We start from the raw sequence: 15,432 nt of genomic DNA, 5'->3' as shown, positions 1-15,432 counted from the left end.
TCAGCAGGCAGAATTTCTCCACGAGGGGGAAAAAAGAGAGTCCGAGTGATCTCAGTAGAGAGAAACATACCGCTAGCCTCGGGGCTGACAACGTTGTCGGTGTGTGTTAGGGGCGAGTCACATTTGGCAAGTGATTAACAGAAAGCGGTGGTGTGCACAGGGTTCTGTCTCGACTCGTGCTAGCCTTTTTTTTGCCCCGTTCTGTGTGTGTGTGTTTTTTTGGCCCTTATAGTTGGAAGGCAATTTCTTCTTCGCCCGGTCGGTTATAGCAGGAGTAACATTCCTATAGCCCACCACCATGGAGACAGAAAGGTTTGATTACTCGAACGCTGCCTCAGGGCAAAGAACACAATTGGCCGTGTTTGGCGGATTGGAAGCTGGCAGGGGGAGAGTCACTGCTCTAGGACAAGTTTGGCAAATCTGGGAGTGATGTCGTGTTCCCCTGCATCACGCATTTACACCTTCCCGGGCTGAAACTCTTCGCAGTCAGTCAGGTGAAACAAGCAGATTCTCCATTATGTATCGGAGGAGTGGTTGTCGCTCCCCAGACAAACATTAGGGGTTGGCAGTGACAAGCTGATGATTTCAGCAGGAGTAGAGACAGGAGAGGCAGGTACGGAATGCTTTTTTCCCCCTCCTTTCTTGGGGGAGAGGGGGTGACCTGCCCCGCCCCGCCCGCCGCGCGATAATTGCGCTGAGAAAACCTTGTCCCGTCAACCCGCGCACCACTACTGTACACCAGGGGGGCAGTCAGACAGATATTTTGTATAGCCCCATAGAAGTCCATGTATTTGGGCCCAACTTCACCTAGACTGTATTACCTTAATAAACATGGTCATGAATACTTTCTGCTTCCAGTCACTAGTTTAAAGTCTCATTTCTAATGTCATAATATTCTTTTTGGATTGGATTAATTAAAAAAAATGACCATAAAGTCGCGTATGTTCTGAGGGGCGTGGCTACCGTTACAGTCTATGATCGGGATTCCCCTCCCACTCGAGTCAAAATAAAAACCAACAGAGAAGAAGGGGGGAAGTCCCGCCTCGTTGTCTGGGCCAGCCAATGGCCAGCTGGGCCAAAACGGAGCCAGCCAATGGCCAGCTGGGCCAAAACGGATCTAGAAAGATGGCGACTTACAGTGCAAGGATAACAGGCTTCATTTTACGTCCATGTTAGACCCGGGGAACGCTTTGTCCATATTTTTTACAGTCTATGCTGTACACTCAAGTAGTTTTCTTGATTAAACAGGCATACACACGCATACAAGCAAAATTGTACGCACGCACTACACACAAAAACTAAGTTTTATCTCCACTGAGCCTGGCGGAGATAAACTAATGAAAGCATTCCCTCCCGGGTTTTTTTTTTTTACAAGAAGCCGTTTTTTTTTGTTTGTTTTTTACAAGAAGCCGTTATCTGAATCTGAATTTGCCAAAGCAAGGTATGTGTTTGAGCTAATCTAGCAGACAAACCACAAGAGAATAGAATGTTTCAATGCCACTTAACTTGCTAATGAACAATACATGTGCAAGTGCCAGTTTAATTAGGACTATACAGCTTCATTATTGGCGTGGTCACCTGGAAAGGGGAATGGGGCTGCAAGTGACGGCTTCAAAGCTGCTGGTGTCGCTCCCAACTCACAGTTACTGTCGCCCCCAACTCACAGTTACTGTCGCCCCCCACCCCACAGTTACTGCCGCCCCCACCCCACAGTCACTGTCGCCTTCAACCCCAACAGCCCCTTGGCGGCTACCACCACCAACATTGTACAGCAGCAGATTTAAAGAGGCCCTCGACAACCACAACACCTATAGCTCACTAATGGAAAGGAAGGCGTGAGACAGACAGAGGAGTACGACAGCTGCAGCCGACACAACCCCGGCGAGTGACATTGAGTGGAACGAGTGCAGAGAAAGAGCGAAGTGAGAAGAACAGAGAGGGCAGAGAAGTGATTGGAAGGCAGCACTCAGTATTGATCTGGTGCTGAGGAGAGAGAAAGACAGAGAGAGAGAGAGGGAGGGAGGGAGATGGTGAGAGAGTCACATGGGAGTTTTAGACGAGACAGAGAGGGCTACATCCACACAGGCACTGCCTATAGTGCCTACACACAAACATCAGCCAGATTAGGAGAGAGGGAGGGAGAGGGAGGGAGAGAAAGGAAATACATGCTCATATTTCCGCAAATTCCGCCCCGTAATGAACAAACAAATGGAAGAGGGAATTAATAAAAAAGTATGGAACTGTCTCTCTCAGTATTTTTACTGTGCCCGTCGTTGGCAATCCATGCATATTTATAGGTTTCATTTCATTTTTATTTATTTTTAGGTTTTATGGTTTTATTTACACCCAGCAGGTAGAAACTGCCGAATGATAACTTGCATATGTTGAGCAATTTTCATAATTGGCATAATATGTGACCCATACCATTAACAACTTATAGAAGGCAAAAAAAAATCAAAATGTCATCATGCTTTATGTAGCATGTGACGTGTCAAACTAGGGGGTTTTCATGATGCTGAATCCATTCCACGCATTAGTTTTGCAAAGAAAACACTCATAAAAATGATTGTATAAAAATGATTATACAAAAATGATTGTATGAAAATAAAGTATTTTTTAAACAAATTTGTAATTAGACTTTGACGGAAAGGTAAAAGATATCAAGGTGAGCAAAACAAAGGCCTCTTATCGTATCTACCTATTCCGAACCACCCCCACCCAATCCATGTGTGATCTCTTCTTAAAGCAGCACCTGTCATGTGAGAAGCTTGAAAAGATCCCTCCCTTTGTCTCTTGACAAAAAAAAAAAGTCTGCCATGTCGGGACATGGAAGACACCCAAACTATCTTGAGCTTCATCACTGCTAACTAAACCCAGCCCAGTCTCTGGAGTCTCTTTGGATACAACATGCGAAATTCACAGTGAAGTCATCCCATGCACGATGATCTCAAAGCGCTTCAGCGTTCTTTGTCACCTCAGTCCACGCCTTCGTGCCTGCGAGCAATAGTTCCGTGGTTGAATGCAGTGTTGATTTCGTCGACTAAAACCAAGACAAAAAATGTTCGTCGACTACCCTTTTTCATTGACGAAAACTAAACGGAAACTAAATAAAAAACTAAGCTATGATGACTAAAACTAAGACTAAATATACTGTCAATTTCGTCAACAAATAAAAACCAGACTAAAATGTTGGGACTAGTGGACAAGAGATACAGTAGAAGTATTTTTACACTTGGTTGCATGCTGAAAATAGCAGATCTACAAGCTTGTACGAGCTTGTAGATCGGCTAAATGTAAAAACAGTCAAAACTAAAACTAGAGCTGGGTAAAAACTAAAACTGGAGCTGGGTGAGACGCAGCATACGCCACGCTGGGGAATCATTAGTTGATTTGACCCCCCCAATCCAACCTGTTGATGCCGAGTGCCCTTTTTTACAGTCTTTGGTATGGTGTGACCCGGCCCGGGGATCGAACCCCCGACCTCCCAGTTTCAGGGCGGACGCTCTAACCACAAGGCCACTGTCTCGGCACCGGTTTAATCAGCCACAGGGTATATAGACGTGAGGAGGACTCAGCCCATGGGGAGACGTCCTGCCCTGACACTGGCTGTCAGAGCATGCTGTTGACGGATGTTGAGCACTGGGCTTAACCCATTCTGACCTGAGATCAGATTCTAAAAATGTCTTCTACATCCCGACAGTTTTCCATTCTGACCTGAGATCAGATTCTAAAAATGTCTTCTACGTCAGTCGCTCTTCGATTTTTCAAAAATAGCAGACCTACAAGCTCGTAGATCTGCTATTTTTAAATAGCTAAAGCATAACGTAATGCTAACACCAAAACGGGTTCCCGATCAAAATGGCTTAATACCCTGTCAACATCTCTCTACCGGCGCATGTCACATCTCATTTTAAAACAGGAGATATGGTCTCCTCTGTGCAGCTGCCCTTAAAACAAGAGGTTCCCAAGAATCCCAATGGTACTAGTACCACTAGTGGTACTTGAGCCCCCCCTCTGGTGGTACACAGAGGAGTCGCCCCAAAAAAAGAATAAAAAAAAGACAAAAGTGAAATATGTTATATTAATACGGATAGTTCTTCTGACCAAGCAATTGGTTGAAATAGGCCGTGCTGAAATGAGCATGACAGCACTAGCCTAGCCGTTAATAGAAGATTTGAGGACGGATTAATCACATTAGAAATATTATCAGCTGTTTCGTTTAGAGAGCAAAGCAGCTAAATTGGCTTAGGAATGGAAACAACAAAACAATACAAAGAATAAATGACATTTCCCTGCTGTGTTAACAGAAATCCCTGGACAGGTGCTACACCAGAATGTTACGTGTAGGCATGTAACGATTCACTCAACTCACGATATGATTCGTACCACGATACGATTGTTCACGGTATTTGAAACAAAATATTTTCCAGGAAAAATAATCATAATTTATCTCCCCCCCCCCCCCAACTACATTGCAAAAGAAGTAGCATTACTTTTGACAGTGCAGAAACATAATTGCCTTCCTTGATGAGCATCAACGACCATCATCACCTGGGTCACAGACACACACAGCTCCCCTCTACAGTGCTCTACTACTGAAAGTGACTCATTTCTCTCCGAAAGCACTTGAATATGATGGAATATGAATAAAGCTCAACATTTCACATCACACACCATAATTCACTAGTTGTTTTTTTTTAACCTTTTTTATTTATTTCAATAAATCGATTCATATTGTCGGGATTAAACGATATATCGTTACATGCCTAGTTACTGTGTGGTACTGAACATCAACCAGGACCAGCACATCACCAACAATGCGTCTGTACGGGGCATTACCAAGTGTAACAGAGAAGATAGCAGTAAGGAGGATGAGACTAGCTGGCCACTGCCACCGACACCAAATAACTCCTGGCCAAAAAGCTTGTACTGTGGGAACCAACACACGGGCATCGATCGAGAGGACGTCCCACACCTACAGTACCTACGTGGACGTACTAAAGAAAGATGCTGGTGCAGAAAGCACAAATGAGCCAGATGTATGGAGAACAGAGATGACTGGAGACGCAGACGGAGGGCTCGTCTGAGGACGACGCAGAGAGTTAATAGCTGAATAGGATGGGGCCAGGTCTACGCTCCTGTATTCAGTTATAATCAGTTATTATTAGTGATCGACCGATATGGTTTTTGGCCGATATTTCCGATCACCGATTAGTGGACAAATCAAAAAGCCGATAGCCGATATTATGAGCCGATTATTTAACCGTCTTCCTGCCATTGCCGAAGCCCTTCGGCAATTGAAGCATTAATTTGATATTAACGCTTGCTGCCATTGCCGAAGCCCTTCGGCAATTGCCCTTTATTAGTGCATATGATTGATCAAGCCATAATGCTACTCACGTTAGCCGGTTAGCTAGCACTGTTGTTAGCACTGCACTGGATCGTTCATATTAATTCACCGTCGCCATAAGAATCCATTCTATCCGTTTCTTTCAATCGCCTGTATCTCCTATTCCTTGTCCCAGATGGCATTTTTGGTCAAACCAGCGTTTCTTTGACGGCACGAGCCGACGTTGTGGAGTGCAAAAATGTACCGGCATTTTTCGATCATGTAAACAAAGGTTGTCTTGGCAACGTAAAGCTGGCAGGGATAAGCTCACTTCCGGTTGAGGCAAAATGTGGCTTTTCAAAATAAGAGCTCAAATTAAAAAAATGCTGGCATGAATTAGGTCCTAATTTCTCAATAAATGGCAGCAGTAAAAGGGTTAAGTAAAAAAAAACATAAATTCCAACACAAGAATTCCTTGAAATGCATTATTGATATTTATCACTTATAAAAAAGGAAGTGCAAGAAGCACCAACATCGTTACAGTAACACTTCCCCCCTCCATCAAATGCAGCTTTTTTTAAATTGCATGTACTGTAGCAGCATATGTATCTATGTAGTATGTATGTATCTATCTATATATTTATCTATGAATGCACCAAGTGTAAGTGTGTGTGTGTGTGTGTGTGTGTGTGTGTGTGTGTCCAGAACCGCCCCAAAAAGGCCTCTGCCCGGGCCCATGCCCAGCATCCATATATGGAGCTGGCCTGTTCTGACCTCACAGCACTCCATATTTGGGCATGCCTGACACAGAAGACAGAACTCCACAAGCTGGCTGCCTATACTCCCTATTTGGGCATGCCTTACAAAGAACTCCATATATGGGCATAAAAGGGAGACAGACATAATTACTGGGTGGGGCATTCATTTACAACTTGCATCGTTCCAAGTAGGTCAGTGCCCAATGGGCTGTAGAGGCACTACTAGTTTATCAAAATTGGTGATCTACAAGCCCACAGCACATTGCAGCATGACATGTTGAGAGCTTGTAGATCTGCTGCCCAAACTCTCCAAAGCCATGTGACCTTGTTTGCCACTTTCAAGATCACTGGCCACTTTTTTAATGCATGTAGAATTTGTTTTTACCATTCATTTTATAGCAATAAAAGACAATATGTCTCAAAAGTCAAAACACTGGCCAACAATAAAATTATTGGCAACTAATTATAGCCAACATGCAATAATCATATTAGGCTGGTCAGGATGGGGGAAAAAAACGTTGTCCTTCAGTTGGCTGACGCGCGCGCACACACACACACACACACACACACACACACACACACACACACACACACACACACACGCCCACACGGACACAACAGGCAATCAATACAACTTGTTACAGCTGTTGTTTGCAACGTTAGCAGGCAGCAGCTAGCTTGGCTAACGTAGTTCTACCACTGCTCTCTGTGACTCTGTCCCTCTCACGTGTGGATTTTATTTTGGTTAATTGAAGATGAAAACAGCAAAGCTTTTTACGGTTACAAGGTTAGTAGCCTATATTCCTTTCTCCTCCCTGCGGCCATCTCTCTGACTCCGTGTGTGTGTGTGTGTGTGTGTGTGTGTGTGTGTGTGTGTGTGTGTGTGTGAGAGAGAGAGAGAGAGAGGACTCAGAGGAGACGTCAGTCTGTAGAGCGGAGCTAAGCCGTGTCTACTCCTCCGGGGGTGGAGCACAGCAGTGGGAGAGTCAGACACGCAGCTATACATTTCCTTACAACCGTACTCTACCGGATTTTCAATGAAAGTGGTTGTTTCACCATGTTTGCGCATTTATGAGAAATATAATAATCGGCCGTTTTTTTTCGATTATTTGTTTTTAGCACCGATACCGATATTAATTAAAATCATGAATATCGATCACTAGTTATTATGGTGGTACTTGGAGGGCCAGATATTTTCTTGGTATAAAAAAAGGTGCCTGCCTAAAAAGAACAGCGCTTTGGTTGGTCGATAACAGGCACCGCTCACTAGAGATTTGAGGACCCAGACTTGTCGTCTGACACAGACAAAAGAAGAGGAAAGGAAAATGATTCATCAATATTGGGAATTGTGAGAACTTGAAGTGTACAAATCAAATTGTTTAAAGTATTTTTCCCCCATTGATTGGGTTTTTAAAGCTGAGTGGTGAAAGCAGGACTGGAGCACAATCCTATTGTCAATACAAAAACGGTTATGAAGGGGTAGGAATTTATAAGCATTCGCTTCTATACCTGCTCCTTTTCGAACACACCTATTGTCTATTGACATAATATATTTTTAAGATATTTTGTATCTTTACTGTTATTGTTTTATTGTGATGTTTTATTGTATGGTGTTCGAAACAAATAAAAAGAAATAAAGAAAGAAAGATGTCCCTGGCAGTCAAAATGCCCAAAGTACTAGTACGAACTACGAAGCTAAATTATAATGTACAAGCTGCACCGTCCTCAACACAATCCATCCGTTATGTATTATGCAAAATAATCACTTTTTGTCAGTATCACAGAGTCCTTGTGTTGCCCTGTTTTACTAATGCGTCTCACACTATATCATCAAAGCAGACTGTCTGTGTGTGTGCGCGTGCTTGCGTGTGCACGTGCGTCCGTGCGTGTTACCTGGCTAACGTTGGCGGGCGTAAGGATCATATCCAGGACTCCAGACCAGCCAGCCATCACTCCTGTGGGGACGGCATACGCCAGCGCAATTTTCAGGAACTGCAGGTTACTGCAAGGATAAAAGAGACATATTAACCTTCTGAAATAATATATATTCAAAGATTTGTGCCGCATTTTCACGATTAAAAATAAATAGCAGACCTACAAGCCACTCAGCCACTCGGTGCCACGCTATGAGCTTGTATATCTGCTATTTTTCAATAGCTAAAGTATAACATAATGCTTAGTTAAAACACCAAAAGGGGTTCCCACCCAGAATGGGTTAAATCCAAGTCATATCAAACTAGAAAAAGTGCCCTTCTGGGCACAGGTCTCCACCAGGATAGGAATGTAGGACATTGCAGCTTGCCTTCATCTGGTGGTTGGATAAAAGGGCAACAAAAGTAAATCAGGATGGAGTCTGAGAAATGTGAAAGACCGGTTTCGTTGGATGGCTCTAGAGAGACTGTGTACCAATTTGCGTGATGTTTGGACAAAATCTGTAGGTGTACTGTGCAAAAACTTGTTTTGCACAAAGCGGCCTCCTGGTGGCGCTATAACAGGCTGGAAAGTTTGGGGCAGAGGTTCATCGTTGGCATCCAGGGAGTGTGTGTGCAAAATTTGGCATCGACCGGGTTAACGGTGGCCGAGATTAGCTGCTCACGGACACACACACACACGGACGGACGGACGGACGGAGTGCAAAACATACTCTCCCCCCATGCCTTCGGCCTGGTGGAGACAATTATGATGGTGAATTTTCAGAAGGGACAACAAATACATAGAGATTGTAAAAACAAAGCAAAAAATAAAATAAAAATAAGATTGACTACCAGAGAGTACTTTTGTAAGTAAAATTTACAAATATATTAATTAAAATGACAGTGTCTATGTAGCGAGTTAACCCTAAACAGAGTTTGGGCTCGGACAAAATGGTACTATGTATCATAGCGTGAATTCCGTTTGTGTCCAAGCATAGGCATGGTAACACCCCGGCCTGCCTGTGATTGGCCTACCGACTGTCCTAGGAGGTGGATATGCTGGATAGTCTGATGTGAGGTTACTCCGTGGTGGGAAATGATACAGTATAGTATGGTGTGATACAAGAGAACGCCAACTTGTACATTTTATTTGTGTAGAAGAGGCAAAACTAATATTGTTTATGCCGTTTGCTTTGATGGAATAATTGATTGAACATGCACGCCATAATATGATTTGATTTGGGTGTGTTTGTGTTGATTACTGTGTAATTTGTGTAAACTTGAAACATTATTGTATATAAAAATATCTATTTTCCCTTCATCTTTAATATCCATTGTAGTGTAATAGTATTAGTTTACTATAATTAGATTAATACACGATAATCAACACTAACACTGTATTTAGAACACACCCAAATCATAGTACAACATACGTGTTATTCAATCAAAGCAAACGGCATAAACAATATTAGTTTGCCTCTTCTACAAAAATAAAACGTACAAGTTAGTTACAACTTACAAGTCGCACGTGCCAAGCTGTCGTTCTCTTGTAGCCTATTTCTCACTCTCACCACAATTTACAATTTAGGCATTTAGCAGACGCTCTTAATCCAGAGCGATTTACATTAAGCAAGAACAAAAAAAGCATGGGAATAGATCACATAAAAACATTTATCAAGAAACATGCGTAAGCTAAGAAAGTAACAGTGGAATATCTATATAATGAAGCTATACATATAAACTATACATCTATACTACTATGCTATACATATGTATGACGTGCTATGACTACATACAATGCAATTATAGTGCTGTCTACATAACATGCTATAAGTCTGTATCAAATGCTATCTAAGTCTACAGAAATGCTATCTAAGGGGGTGGGGTAAGTGCTATGGGCCATGAAAAGTCTGAAAAGGTGGGTTTTCAGACTACGGCGGAAGATTGGGAGTGATGCTGCAGTTCTGACTGCAATGGGAAGTGCATTCCACAGCACGGAGTAACCTCGCGTCTCGGAGAACAGTGTCAGTAGGCCAATCACAGGCAGGCGGGGCGTTACCATGCCTCAGCCATGCCTATGCTCAGACACAAACTGTAATGGCAACTGGCGGCCCGGGGACCACATGCGGCTCCCACCATCACTTAATGCGGCCCGCAGGGTTAATATACGAACATTGATATATTATTGATTTCAGCTAATTACTAGTATTAAAATGTTATTGTCTTTTTTTAAGTCCAATGTATTTGTATTTAGTTCATAAAGTTAACTAAATGCATTTGAAATTAAATAAAACATTTACTTTTCAGGATTCCAATTAAAAAATTGCAAAGAATTATTCGGGATTTCAATTCAAATATAGCAAAAATAGCTGATCTACAAGCTCACGAGCGATGCGTTTTGAGCTTGTAAATCGGCTATTTTTTGCTACGACAGTAATATACAATGTGGCCCTTCTGGAGTGAGTGTGGAAGGACATATTAGTGGCCCTCTCCATCGTTAAAGTTTCCCACCCCTGCAAAAATCCTGGTCTCTTCACACGGAACAATCCGCACTGACAAAATACCTTTTCAGAATATTATTTCTTTCAATTGTTTGTTCACACATCATGGCCACAAAAAGGCTCAACAATGGCGGCCAAAGATGAAAGGGTGGACGCAGCACATCTCCGTCCCTCTCTGTCCACTGCTGTTAGGATGCCTGCCAATTGTCACTTAACCCATTTTGACACAGTTTGCTGAAAAACCTATTTTGACACAGTTTGCTGAAAAACCTATGTTTCTATGTCAGTGGTGCTCAACCTTTTTCATGTCAAGGACTCCCAGAATTATCTGTATTTGGCCGCAGACCCCCATCTGAAAATATGTTGTTCCAGGGACCACCCAGAACCAGAAGCAAAGATTTGAGTTAAAAATGTTCGCTTTGAAAGAATATATATTCAAAGATTTGCACCACATTTCCACGATTTTTCAAAAATATCAGACCTACGAGCTCAATAGCGGCACTCTGTGCCACGCTATGAGCTGGTAGATCTGCTATTTTCCTATAGCTAACGTAGAACAGAATGCTTAAAACACCAAAAGGGGTCACCGCCCGAAATGGGTTAAATCAAATACCACCGAAGTGGAGAAATGCTGCACTCCAAAAAAATAAAGTTTTGCAAGACTTGGCTCAGAAACAAATTCTCATTTATCGAGAACGCTTGTGACGCGTTTCGGCTTCGGCCTTCCCTCGGAGCACATTAAACAAACGCTGGAAAAAGAAATCCAATTAGGCCTCTACCCAATTACAATCATCCGTCACGTCCATGCCAATCAACTGCAGCTGGTAGTAGAAACTCAAGAAACTGGCAAGGCTTGTGGAGTAGACTGCGAATTGATTTGATCCCCCCCTCCCCCCTTTTCTCTTTGCTTATTACGGGCTCAGTTTAGATTTTTCCTCCGCTGTGTGGCATGTGACACAGGTGACATCCTGAGTGGAAATCCCTCTGGGAAATCTGGAGAATGGCTTAAAGGAGTAGTTCCCCCACCACCCCCCGTTTTAGATGATCTAATTTTAGGATTAGGAACGCGACCAAAACTAAAGAATCTTTACTTCTACGCATTTAAGTTCATACAACATACCTGGAAATACATGAAAGTGCTATGAAGCTACTGTATGTTTTCCACGTTTATCCGAAAGCTATAAAAATGCATATCCCTGCAGGCCCCAGCGATGCTTTTGGGCAACATTTATATTTATATTTTTTACATTTATATATATATCTTTTTTCACACAAACATCATCATTGATGTTCATTGTTTAGTCTTACAATGCCATTGGTCGTGATATTTGCATATAAATATACCCCACAGAGGCAGAAATTCACACAACTTAAAACATCTCTGGACTCTGACATGTTTTGAGTGGTGCAACCACTCCTATAGACAGCTATGTGTGTCCCTGGGTCTGTCTGAGCACGAAAATAGCGTTATAGCGTTTGTTCACCACCAAGTGTCACTGTTGCACAGCCTAACACAGACAGAGGCCAGGGAGGAGGGCTCGTACAGTACAGTACCACTCACTTCAGATGGGTCTGATTCTTTTTACAATTTAACCCTGAAAAAAGTAAGTAGAATGCCTGTAATATATATTTTGTAGTAATAAGGTTGAAATCTCTTTTTTGCAATTAGAAATATATCCGGTGGCTTGCAGGGATATAGCAGCATCAAAGTACCACACCCACGCCGCACACCCAGACAAAACAATGGATCATTCTTCATTTAAGCCCACTTTGGGTGGGAACCCCTTTTGGTGTTTTAAGCATTATGTTATGCTTTAGCTATTGAATTTTTATTCAAAAGCTCAAGCTCATAGCACTCATAGCACCGAGTGCCGCGCTACAAGCTTGTAGATCTGCTATTTTTGAAAGATCGTGAAAATGTGGCGCAAATCTTTGAATATATATTCTTTCAGAGCAAACGTTTTTAACTCAAATGTGTGCTTCTGCAGGGTCCCTGGAACAACACATTTTCAGATGGGGGTCGGTGTGGCCAAATGCATATAATTCTGGGGCTCCTCTGGGACATGAAATAGTTTGAGAACCACTTACATAGAAACATTTGTAGAATCGTCCTCGGGTCTAAATGTATTAGACAAAGACGGAGCTCCATGGAGACGCTCTCCAGCGTGGAGCTGGTCTCGTCCATGCCGTGTCGCCCTCGTGGCCTTGGTAAAAGGAGGAATGGAGGACCAACGACTTGATGGAGCACCCTCTCTTGCCTTTCTCGCTGCAACATTTTCATTAACTTTGCCACAACGGCAGAAAATCCATATCCGAGCACCTTTTTTACCCCCGGGCCCGCAAGCTTATATTCCGATGACCCAGTTTAACCCATTTAGACCCGAGGATGATTCTACAAATGCCTTCTAAATTCTGACAGTTTTCTGAAAAAAAAACCCATGTTTCTATGTCAATGGTTTTCAAACATTTTCATGTCAAGGAGGCCCAAAAATATATGAATTTGGCCGCCGACCCCCATCTGAAAATATGTTGTTCCAGGGACGATTTTTGCCACATTTTCAGGATTTTTGCTATGAGTTTATAGATCTGCTACTTTTCAATAGCTAAAGCATAACATAATGCTTAAAACACCAAAAGGGGTTACCGTTCAGAATGGCTTAACCCACTTAGAACTGAGATCATGTTCTATAAAATATCGTCTAAATTCTGACAGTTTTCTGAAAAATGAAAGAAAGAAAAAAAAACTATGATTCTATATCAGTGGTACTCAAACTATTTCATGTCATATCTCAAAATATGTTGTTCCAGGGACTCCGCCAGAAGCAAAGATATGAGTTAAAGACATTCTCTGACAGAATATACAGTATATATATATATTCAGAGATTTGCGACATATTTTCACGATTTTACAAAATAGCAGATCTATAAGCTCATAGCGCGGCACTCTGTGCTATTATTCAACAGCTCAAGTTTTAAATAATGCCCTGTTGTGTCCTCTGGGTCTAAATGGGTTAAGTAAGCAGGTGCTGGCCGCCGTGTGTGTGTGTGTGTGTGTGTGTGTGTGTGTGTGTGTGTGTGTGTGTGTGTGTGTGCGCGTTAGGTGGGGTGAAGTATTTGAGCCGATGTTTCAAATCCTGCCGGCGTCATCAAGTGCCATTTGTCCTTGGCAGGTCCCGTCGGAAAAATCAATCCGGCAGGATTAGGGCTTTCCAAAAAATATAAAATGGGGAGACGGATTGAGTGGGGGGAGGGGGAGGGAGAGAGGGTGCGCTGCTGCTGCGCTCCATCAACACCTCACTCGCTCACTGTGATCAGGTATATACCCCATGTGGGGATATACATCCAGACTGCTCATTAAAGACAGCTGTGGTTGAAGCAGATGTGAACAGCTGGGTGGAAAAAGCTCAATCAAGCGCAGGATCATTAACCCATTTTGGGCGGGAACCCCTTTTGGCGTTTCAAGCATTATGTTGTACTTTAGCTGTTGAAAAATAGAAGTTCTACAAGCTCGTAGCGCGCGCGGTCTGCTTTTTTGAAAAATGTGGCGCAAACGTTTTTAACTCAAATCTCTGCTTCTGGTGTGTGGGGGGGGGGGGGAGGGGGGGGAGTCCCTGGAACAACATATTTTCAGATGGGGTTTGGCGGCCAATTACAAATTATTTTTGGGGTCCTTGACATGAAATATTGAGCACCACTGATTTCAGAAAACTGTCAGACATTTTTTTTTTTTCTACGTCAGGCCTAAATGGGTTAACCCCTGATCCTAGTTGGACAGGCTGTATGGATGGATGGACGGGTAGACAGACAGCATGGATGGATGAGTAATTATCTAGTTGGCTAGCATCAGCAGTGGTCTTGAAGGCCACTTGAATGGTAAAGATATTGCCACTCGCACTTTACAGCATGAAGCTGCTTTGTAAGAACGACGAACTGCGATGAATTGCTATTTATTCAACATGAATTGTAACGTCTTCTGATGTATTGGTCCCTCTCATATGATGTTTGTACTTTTGTATCTTTTTCTATGCTGTCTGAATATGTGTCTAGTTGTATGTCTGTTTTTAGAGAACTTAAAACTAATTCCAATCAACTGACATGGCAATAAAGTCGTGAATCTTGATTTCTGTTAGTGTTTTGGGAACACTGTTGTTGCCGTTCCCGTAATAGAGAAGTGAAGACAAGCAACATGTGTGTTGAGTGTGGCATTAAAGCTTTGGTGTGCATTCATGGTAGGGCCAACTAGTCGACTATTCAACGAGTCAACTAGTAAACTAGGCAACTAGTAAAAAAAGTGAAAGCCCTAATGCATGGCATGCACAAATTGCACAATGAATGCACACCCTAGAACAATCTTCCTTATTGCTTCTTCAGTTTCTCACAGAGAAACCCCCTGAGGCATCGAATACTGCAAGACTGAGATATAATGTGCTCAATCTGGTCAATGTGAGTTGGGCGTGTATCACTAGAGGAACAGATAGTCATGCGTTCTCAAAAGTGTGGTTTTTAGCCAACTGTGTGAGTTGCATGCATACTGTTTCACCTCCTCCTGGCTCCTGCACAGTGTTATGTCCGTTTCAAAAGGTAAAACTGTGTGTCGTGTTGATCCCAGACTGGCCCCTCTATCTATCCGTCTCGAGCGCTAAGCTGCCATGTTAGCGAGAGTCACGGAGCGGACGCCGTGACTGTGAAGCTATGCCTCGATGCATTAGGGAACAGTGTTGGCTGTCCAGTGTCCACTACTCTATACATTCACAGAGCTGGTGTTGCTGCTATGGCTGCTTGTCTGACTAGTGCTGTATAGGCCAAGTTGTCTTCACTCCCTCCCAGCCAGTGTTGATTTCGTCGACTAAAAACTAAGACGAAAAATGTTCGTCGACTACCATTTTCCACTGACGAAAACTAAATGGAAACTAAGCTATGGTGACAATTTC

The 15,432-nt window shown here is 42.9% G+C and overlaps 1 protein-coding gene across 2 annotated transcripts in view; it reads right to left on the bottom strand.

Annotated features, from left to right (window-relative positions):
* slc49a4 (solute carrier family 49 member 4) overlaps positions 1-15,432 on the bottom strand; it is an 87,213-nt gene that overhangs the window by 50,119 nt on the left and 21,662 nt on the right. For both annotated transcript variants that reach the window (XR_014569918.1, XM_083776087.1), the window contains exon 5: positions 7,981-8,089. Coding sequence is in view for 1 of the 2 variants with exons in the window: in XM_083776087.1 (XP_083632213.1) it covers positions 7,981-8,089 (109 nt within the window). In the remaining variant the exon portion in view is untranslated. The remainder of the gene's footprint in view (positions 1-7,980; positions 8,090-15,432) is intronic.

The sequence above is a fragment of the Protomyctophum parallelum genome (assembly GCF_964188405.1).
Source record: "Protomyctophum parallelum genome assembly, chromosome: 11".
In the NCBI taxonomy this organism is placed as follows: domain Eukaryota; kingdom Metazoa; phylum Chordata; class Actinopteri; order Myctophiformes; family Myctophidae; genus Protomyctophum; species Protomyctophum parallelum.
Note: the sequence above shows the minus strand (reverse complement) of the source record. Positions and strands in the feature narration are given on the sequence as shown.